This window comes from Acyrthosiphon pisum, chromosome A2, assembly GCF_005508785.2.
Source record: "Acyrthosiphon pisum isolate AL4f chromosome A2, pea_aphid_22Mar2018_4r6ur, whole genome shotgun sequence".
Lineage (NCBI taxonomy): Eukaryota > Metazoa > Arthropoda > Insecta > Hemiptera > Aphididae > Acyrthosiphon > Acyrthosiphon pisum.
In genome coordinates this window covers 91,361,604-91,371,794 of record NC_042495.1, presented here as the reverse complement: position 1 = coordinate 91,371,794, position 10,191 = coordinate 91,361,604, and the positions used below count along the sequence as shown (strand labels likewise).

The 10,191-nt window shown below is 30.9% G+C and overlaps 1 protein-coding gene across 1 annotated transcript; it reads left to right on the top strand.

Annotated features, from left to right (window-relative positions):
* Nucleotides 1–683: 683 nt before the first annotated feature.
* Nucleotides 684–1,760, top strand: cp52 (cuticular protein 52). The gene is given in 2 exon segments (NM_001172251.1): nt 684–759; nt 1,233–1,760. Coding segments are annotated over 2 exon segments (399 nt in total). The 5' UTR covers nt 684–747; the 3' UTR covers nt 1,620–1,760.
* Nucleotides 1,761–10,191: the final 8,431 nt, after the last annotated feature.

Below are 10,191 nucleotides of genomic sequence, written 5' to 3'. Positions count from 1 at the left end.
TTGTTAAGTTTTAAAGTTTAAAAAAAATGTTTAACTAGTTAATGCCCACCTTTTATTTACCGTTCTTCCCATATCGTATACAATATACTCATATATATATATATATCTATGTCTAAGTATAAATAGAAAACACATTTTTTTTAAGAACCTCCGGTCTAGATACTCAGATAAACCTATAATACTTTCTATAATTGATGATAATTTCTAGAAAATATAAAAATGCTACAATTATTTAACATTATTTGTAATATAATATTACACATTTTAAAATATCATACTTCAATAAATTTGCCAAGTATTATTTTATTTCAACCAAAATATCAAAAAATGATGTTAAAAAAACTATAATAATATAATATTATATACCACAAGTCGTAACATATAATATTATGATATTGTAATACATAATAACATGTGTATAATGCACTCATTTTTCGTAACAATACTTTTAAATTGAAAGCATAATTAATTGTGTGATAATATTTACACTAATAAAATATATGAAGATGAGCATTTCGTGCATAATTATCATTATTTTTTTTAATGAGTTGATGAAACTTGATCCATTTCTTAGTTAATTTATCTAGATGCGAACAATCTAATATAGTAGGGACTTGTACAACAGTTTTACAGTATAAATACCAAACCCAGAGTTTCAATAATCATCAGTGTACCTACTCATTTTTTTAGTGAAAACAAATCTCGTTTTATAAAAGTGTATACGTACCTACCTGCTACACAATCAAAATGACTACAAAGGTAAGATTATAATATGATATATCTACTTAATCCTTACTTATTTTAAACAAATACATTTAGCATTTTAACTTTGACAATATTGTACGATACAACTACTATATTATGTAAAACTATTTTATTTATTATTCATATATTTTAATAATATTTGAAAAACTATACTACAATAAAGTACCTAGTACAATCGCTCTTAGTCTTACAATCAATAATATTATAAACATTATAAACACATTTTGTACAACACTAGGGAAATATCGTATCGACTAAAATAATATAATATAGGTGCACTTTATAATATAATTTTATTTACATTAGAAATTCTGGTTTAGGCTTTCGGCGCTTAGTAATTGAAAATTTAAAAAAAAATGCCTTTAGTGTTATAACTACATAGTAATTTATTATCCTACACACATACCTATATCATAATACTATATAATATTGCCAACTTGATAAAACTTTATCGTCGTACATTCCAGTTGATTATGTTTGTTGCTTTGTTCGGGCACTTGGCCTTTGCGTATCCACCCATCGAGTACAAAAGTTACGACGCCAACCACTACGATCACGCACCTAAGCCATATCATTTCGAGTACGGTGTGAAAGATCTTCACACCCATGACATCAAGAGCCAACACGAGGTGAGCGACGGTCACGGTAACGTCAAAGGATCGTACCGTCTCGTGGAACCCGACGGTTCCACCCGCGTGGTCGAATATACCGCTGACCACGAACATGGTTTCAACGCCGTCGTCAAGAAGATCGACGCACCCCATTACCACAGCGAGTACTCCAACCCCACAGACTACCATCATCACGAGTCACTTCATCCGTACGAACAATCGTCATACGACAAGTTTTACTGAAATTTGAAGAAGATAAAAAACCACCTGTTATACCGGAAAACGTGTTACTGAACAGTCGCGTGGTCGACGCTACGGATTGTTTCCTATGCACGTCATGTACATTTTTTTATCGAATAAAACATTCGCCATTGTTATGCTATAGAACACGATGTTGTATTTTATTATCCATATTGCATGCTAACCAACAACCACACCCTATGTGCGCAGAAAAGTATAACCATTTGCAGGACTCAAAAAAGTTGCCTTTGTAAAATAATTGTAGTATTTGTTCATTTTGATAAGGTCAAGGAAAGACGAGGAGAGTAAAAAAAACAAAATATGTTGGCATAATATTATTATAATATGTACTAATATGCAAGTATAAATAACATAATATATTAATATAATATTATATTTAATATTATTTCGATTTTACCGACTATAAACGGGAAGAAATTATATACTTTTTAATAATAATCTAACGAGGATAAAATATAGAAAAAACACGTACACGAGTATAATGAGCCTATCAATTTATTATAATTTGATTGTTCTCTGTTACGTCTGGTTTATAATTGCCTATACGTTACGCCGTATAACACAAAAATATTAATATTTATTATTATTCTAGCTATGACGTATGTACGTACGATTAATTATGACCACTATTTAGTAATTGTATTAATTTACTGTACGTTTTTATAAATTGTTTTTTGTTGTATGTCTTTTGGCCTGATTGGATGATTTTGAAAATCATAAAAACAAACTCGCATCATAAAAATGTCAATCTAAAAAAATATCAAATTAAACTTTATGAGCACTTCAAGTTTGGCTTCAATTAATTGAAAGCAATTATCTTTTTCCTTTGCTAAATGGTTTTTACAAACAATTTATGGATGACACGTCCATAGAGGACTTATCTTCAATATAATTTCCAAATAGTACATAATAAATAGTGTGAAGTTAACAAATAATAATTTAATATTAATTATCGTCAATAAATTGTAATATTATATTCGTATACCAAAAAAAAAAAAATTCCAAATTTTACGAAATGATATACTGTGATGGAATCTAATAAAAATATACAATTGAATTCGTATGGTTTAGTGTTAAATATTACTTTTTATTGTCCTATTTATGTGATCGAAAGTAATGGGGGGTAAAAACACATATAAATTCAAAGAGAGTTAGTGCAATCAATCGAGTTTTCGAATGGCGGGTCTATTAATGTTATAAACTGTGAGTCGAACAAATTGCTTTTTTTTATTATTCGTACAACGAAATTAATTAATTACTCGTAAACGTTCGAGTGTAAAACATTTGAAAATAATATCAGGTCAAGAAAACATATTATGGCAGAGCCACCCATATAATATATAGAAACATATTAATAGTATCTTCAAACATATAATATTATTTTCTATCGACTTCGAATTATTGAAAACAGGAGAGGGAGTGAAAAAAATAATATCAATTTATATGCGCCTCGGGTTCTATCCGGCAAAACATTATACGCGCATAAATTGTTTGACAGTTGTAATAATGCACTAGCTATAGTTACAGTCGTTTAATATAGTATCGCAATATACTACTTTTTTCTATTATTAAAATACGGTCATTAGTATTTTAGCATTTCGATCGAGTTTGCTGCGTACCATTAAAATATGTAATATTTAAAATGAAACCGTTCGTATATTGTTCCAATGATGGGTCATTCGGGTCGAATAAAAGAATACGCGAGATGTGTACCTAGGTACGTATATGGGCGTATATAGCGAGTAGACCTTTTCTACGGTTGAACAACAATTATTCTGCAGACCTTTAGCGAACGATACCGTACGCTAAAATATGATATCATTATTATTATTACAATGACATTGTACGATACCGTGCAGACGATAATAATATTAATAACGGCGTGCCATGTAATGTGCGAGTATTTTCTATTGCTTTTGGTTATCAAAATAATTCACTGATTAAATTTACAATAAATTCAATATACAATTTAATTAATGCTATAGCCTATAAATAAGTATAAAGAAAATTGAATTTTCTCGAGCCGATAAAGTGTGTGCGCACTAAATAAATAATGTATTTGATTGGTCAATTAAAATGTCCCGGGTCGCGAAGTATAAAATATTATTCAAAATTTTACTACATACTATTCGTTATTTAACTATATATTATTATGTGCAATTAAAGTCTTACTCCGTCATAGGGCTTTTAATTTTTTATAAAAAAAATTCTTGAAGTTAAGAATCTTGTACTAGGTAGTTTATATTACGATTCTATATTATACATATAACATCTCGAGTGTTATTAAAATTGAAAGAATCAATGCATTTAATGAAGAAAAATTATTATTTTGTGCACAAAGGTTATTTCAGAAATTATGCTTCAGTGAAAATTCTACCTATACCTACATATCGATATGAAGTTGAACATTCAAACAAAGTTTTCTACTTGTTCAAGTCGTAATTAAAATTTCTTATAAATAGTACAGCAGATCTATATTATTATATTATATAATAAATTATTATTTTGCGAAAATTTTTTTTTTATACCTTATAACGGTCGGCTCGTTATATTATATTATCGAGAATAAGTTCTCACGAGTTAAAAAAAAAATGCGCATGCTTATTATAATATACATACGTAAATAACAATATTAAAAAACCATATATACATAATATATACTCATAATAAAAATTAAATTTAAAAATATTGCAGTATGATGGCGAATAAGAACCGTTAAAATATGTTTCCCACTCGATAAAAAAACCCGCCGAGATTAATTTAATTTCAAATAAACAATTTATTTCTCATATGTGTATAGGTCCGGTCCCCGTCAACCGTCACCGTCACAGTTTCGTATAAATTATCTATTAACGTGCCGGTGAAATCGCACACGTCCTCTTATAATGGGCCTACGTCGTTATTGAAATTAAATAATATAATTATTGATATCAACACAAAAAACATATTTTATTTTAAATATGACGGAAACTATCGTTTTATTGTAATATTATACTTCGCGACAGACGAAAACGAATTAATATTTCCAACATCTATAACAGTATACGCTATAACGGCTTAACGTGTTTGAACACGGCCTCGTGATTTTCCGCTGCCGCCGCGGAAAAGCTGTTATAATATAGAAAACAATAATAATGTAAAAAACAAACGAAACATCGAAGAATATAATACAATATTGTTACGAAATCATTAGACCCCTTCTGACGCCGTCTAGAAAATTCAGAACAACCATATACCCATACCATATACCATATAACCATAGCTGCACAATAATGTGTGGGCAAAAATTTAACGAGGAAAGAAGACCCCCACCTTCCCCCCTCTATTTTCTCATCTCGTGGGGTTTCCCCTTACTTATAGTAAAACGTATTCCAACTGAATAATATGTTGGACATACGACGAGGAGAGAAGACAATTCCAAATATTGTCCAAGCTGAAATACTCAACCCGAACCCTCGACGACGTCTCCACAGGGGTGCCATTTGGAGGGGGGCAGGGTGTGCACTCGCACACCCTGTAATTTTGTTGTCCACAATTGGCCTAGGCCTAATTAATACTATGGCCAGATGGCCTTCAGTTTGCCAATCTTTAATTGTGCATGCACCGCAGCTATTCATTGATAATCATAAATAATATTATAATATTGTGTTCTTTAATTTGATAATTGATAAATTGATATCGGTATCACTTTATCCACTGGCACACACAAATATGTGTAAATGGTAAGTGGCTACTGACAGGGGCGGACTGGTTATTTTTGGCCCGGGGTGCAAAATTAATTAGGGGCCCGTAATTTTTTTTCAAACCTACCTAAATTAGGAAAAAGCCCTTAGTTTTATAAGTAAATATAAAAAAAAAATTAAGAATATCATGTTGTTTATTTGTAGAGATGTTGAAATATGTTATTTTATTTTTATTTTGTATAGGTAATATAGTATTATACCGTATACCGACTGTGGTAATCGGGGGCCCGGATCATAAATACAAACGGGGGCCCGGGGTGCTACTTGGTGTATAGCACCCTGGGCCAGTCCGCTCCTGGTTACTGATAGACAAAAGACATAATAATAATAATAATATGCATCTATTCTAACAAAAAATATCTTTACTATACACTATACAGTATATACACATAATGTATGAATGGTAAAATGTAATGTGTTAAATATAAAAATATGTTTTTATTAAGTATGTTTTTGATACTGTAATGAATCTGTAATGAAAAACTGAAAACACTAGAAACGTTTTTTTAACGATTGGCCTGGAGGTGGGAAAAAATTGGCCTCTTTAATTGTTTGCACAATTTAAAAAAACCGAAATGGCGCCCCTGGTCTCCAAGCTCGTCTTAGCAGAAACTCACCTCATAAATAAATATTGTAAACATATAGTATTCAATACTTGTAACATTCAAACGTATTGTTTTTCATTGTTTTTTTATCAACGTTCATATTAAGTAATCGTGTGATATATAAAATATTATACTTGCGATACCTATAATATATATTATAATGTAATGCCGCGGACGGTTTGATTACGGTTCGGCGTTCTATTTTTTGGTTTGTTCTCGCCGCATAAGTTATATAGGTGCGCCTCCGATCGTAATACAATTATTATTATTATACTCTAACTCATATCGCCGTGCGCGTTTCGCATGCGAAGATTTCGTGAGCACGTTACAGAACGATAACTGTAAGTCTATCTAGGTGCCTATACCTATGCAATAATAATAATATCATTTAATCAAATATGCAGCGTGTGGCTCGCAGTGTGGGTAGTTATCTCATACGGTTTTGCAACGTCATTATAATATATCCGCACGGAGCATCGGCGAAAAAGCGTGTACGATTGTAATTATATAAATTATTAAAAGTGTATATTACGTGTAAACTGCTGCTGCAATTGCAATCGTGTCGGAGACCTGTCGATAAATAACGCTCGCAACAATCGCGGCGGCGTTTTGTTTGGTCTGCGAGTTGGCTTCGAAGGGTGTCCGGTTCTCGAACGAAAAAAAAAAGAATAGAGAAAAAATTGGCTTTTAAACGGCGCTTAAAAAGTCATGTCGAGTGTATTTTTTTTTAGTTTTATTATTGCAACATTGCTTTTTGATTTTGATATTGTATTTGGGTATATTATAATAAACCTATGTGGCGCATAAATTAATTGAAAAATATTGTTAATTTAGTATTGTTGTTTTGCAATTGTTCGGTCTTGGCGATCGGTCGGAAATAAAAGATATAAGATCACACGCAGGGCCGGATCGTTGTATCTTAAAACTTCGATCTACCAATAACCGAGACCGTCGAAGCGTCAATCACCGAGCCCAAAATTGCGACGATTGTGAATTAACTATTCACCAAGGAAAAAATGCATTCAAGTCGTTATCAAATTGTAGTGTTTTATTTGAAAAAAAGTGAAAAAAAATAACAAATAAATTTAATAAAATCGATTTGATAAAAATTACAATCGATGTTCGGCCCAAACAATAATTATATTCTACTAAGATGTACTAAGGATATATAAATTAATTGAAAAATATTGTTAATTTAATATATTATTGACTATTGTATATTTATGTATAGGTATTAGGTAGTAATTATTTTTAGTTTATTTTTTGTTCTGTCTTGAACCGTACTCATACCACAGCCGTAGGCTTTAATAGTGAGTAGACCAACCTTGTAATATTGCACGTAATCTCAAATGTATTAAACATTTGTCATCAAATTATTATTATAGTTTATTAATCGGTGTGCATCAATATGTTATTATAGACTAAGACTAAATTTCATGAAATGTTTTAATTTTAGTTTTTCAATCATCTCCTATAGTGCTTACTGCTTACCTTTATGTATTAAATGCTTACCTTTAAATCTTCATCGATTTCTCCGTTACCGTCTAATCTTTCACAAATATTTTCAATATGCTTACATGCCATCCGAGTTTTTCGATCGAACCCAGCTTATCCGTTTTTTTTTTTATTGTTTGGTTTTGCACCATTTGTCCCAGACAAAAATTTAACATAATAATATAATGCCACTGTTTCATCGTGAAAACAATATCTAAAGTCAATATTTATTGTATTCTCACTCGTGTGTCGATCGGTTTTGTACGATGTTTGCAGGTTTTTTTAGCATAAATCTCACGATATTTATAACGTCATATCATGACGCATAAGCATATTCCGTCAGGATAGAATCTTATGGCAATGGTGTTTCGAAATTCAGTCGATTAACGGCGGTGAACAGCCAAACAGGTACTCACCTTACAGTCAAACATCGTTTAACCGAAGGCCACACCTATACTATAAGGAGCCAAGATTTCCAACATCCTGTCCGAATCCTTCGAAAAGTGTGACAAGTAACAACGAATCATTAAAACAATTCATGCGAACACTCAAAGTTAATTATTAAGACTCGACTGTACAAACTGTAGATGGTTCTTATATGATATATGAATCATTTAATGATTATGTTTTTAATTTAAAATCCAATGGCCACAGTTGCCGAGGATTATCTGAATAAAACAAAATATAAATAATATTATTCATCTCATCTCGCCACTATGAATAAAATTATTAAATACATACTAAGTTTGCCAAAGTTTTATATGGTAAAGGCCTAACCTACAAAGAATTTAACATATTCAACTTGGATAGGCTTTTTTTATAAATGTACTACATTAAGCATATAAAAATACAAATTATATTCATACTTGCGAGCATGGACATAACACTATAGATATAAAAAAAAACAAATTAATATAATTAAAACAAATTGTAAAAAGTTTTTTGGACTTAGAAGTTGTAGCAGTTGAGATAATTCAATCTCTGAATATTATTATTAACCAATATAAAAATATTAATTGCATCTTCAAAAAACTACCAGTAAAATTAATATATAATATACTAGTGGAGTAAACTTGATATTAGGACCTTGTAAAACATAAATCTTATCTCATATTATATTTGAAATGTTTTATTTATTTATTTATTTTTTATTCTACAAACGTCTAGATTTCACCTAATCTGTATTATATGTTTCCTCTTAAGTAGGTACTTCTCACTTCCATCACAAGCGTTGCTTAAAGGAGGTGAGTAAACACGCCGTGTGAAAAAAATCAACTAAATGAAATCAGTATCGTTGTTTTTCTTTGCAAATAAATAACAATGATCGGGACGTCTTTCGTGGGGTCAATTCAAAAAACAATAATAAATAATAATAATAAAAACGGGTCGTTATTATATTATAATATTAATAAGTCATTCGAATGTCGTTTGGTCGTCGGTCGAGTAAAAACTAAAAAATAATATTACGACCGGCACAGGCGGTTTAGGTTATATTATATTATTATTATGTTTATATAATGCAACAGTGTCCCCCGCAAACTGGTTTGCTGCGGAGCAGATTTATTTCTTAATTATCCCGAGACGCACACGAAAATAATATTATTATTATTATAATACCGTCCGCAGCCGCAGAGACCTCTAATCCGCCTACGTACGTAAATAACCAAATACCTCCGAGTACGATGATAATATAAAATACACAATATAACTGCATAGGAAATACGACGGTCCAGCCCCGTTGCCGGTGTCGGTGCGTACGATAATAATATATACTATGTATAGGTATAATATTTATACTGTGTACCTACGTAGAGTATCATAATAACGTCGTCGGTGATGTGGATTAGATATAGGTGAAAAAAATGTTCGGAAACTTAACGAACGCGTTTCCATGCTGTTAAACGTGTGGGTTAAATTTTTTCTTTAATAATTTACAATCGTATTATTAGTATTATTATTTTGTTTTGTTAGAGGGTACGAGTAGTATTGAAAAATTCTATCAAAATGTATTTTTGTATTTTCAATAATAATATGGTCTATTGAGCGGTTCGAGAGTAAATACACCTATATATTATAATCAATGTTGTAGAAGATAAGTCAATCTATGTCTGTATAAAAGTCAATTTTCTATACTTCAAATCGTATTATAATAATATTATAATCGATATTTTATTGTAGCCGATAATAGATCGCAATTATAAAAAGGTTTTCTACGTTGTCGACAAAAAAGCGAAACGGCAAAGTGCAAAAATGTGCTAGTCGTGTTTTGGGTTTTGCGCGTACGTGTGTCTTCATTATCGTCGACGAAATTCAGTAACATTAAACTCGTCGGCTATTAAATTGGTCAAAGAAACGATACAATTATACATTATTATATTATTTACAATATTATTATTATTATTATTATTATTATTATTATAGTGTTGCCTTTACCGTAAACGAATAGTAGCCCGACATCTAGCGGATCGTATTGTCAATGTTGCTCGACGTGCACGATATCTTCTTGCGACTTTCGAACTAGATTTCAGTCGAACAGAATAATGATAGGTATAACTGGTCTGGAAAACAATACTACTGTAGGTACACTACTGTCGTGTTATTGTTTGGCCGGTGACATTTAAACTCGGAAAAACGGCCGATTGCGAGACGTAGTTATCACTATTAATTGTGCCACATCCGTCATGATAATATTATTATAACTTTTAATTCAGG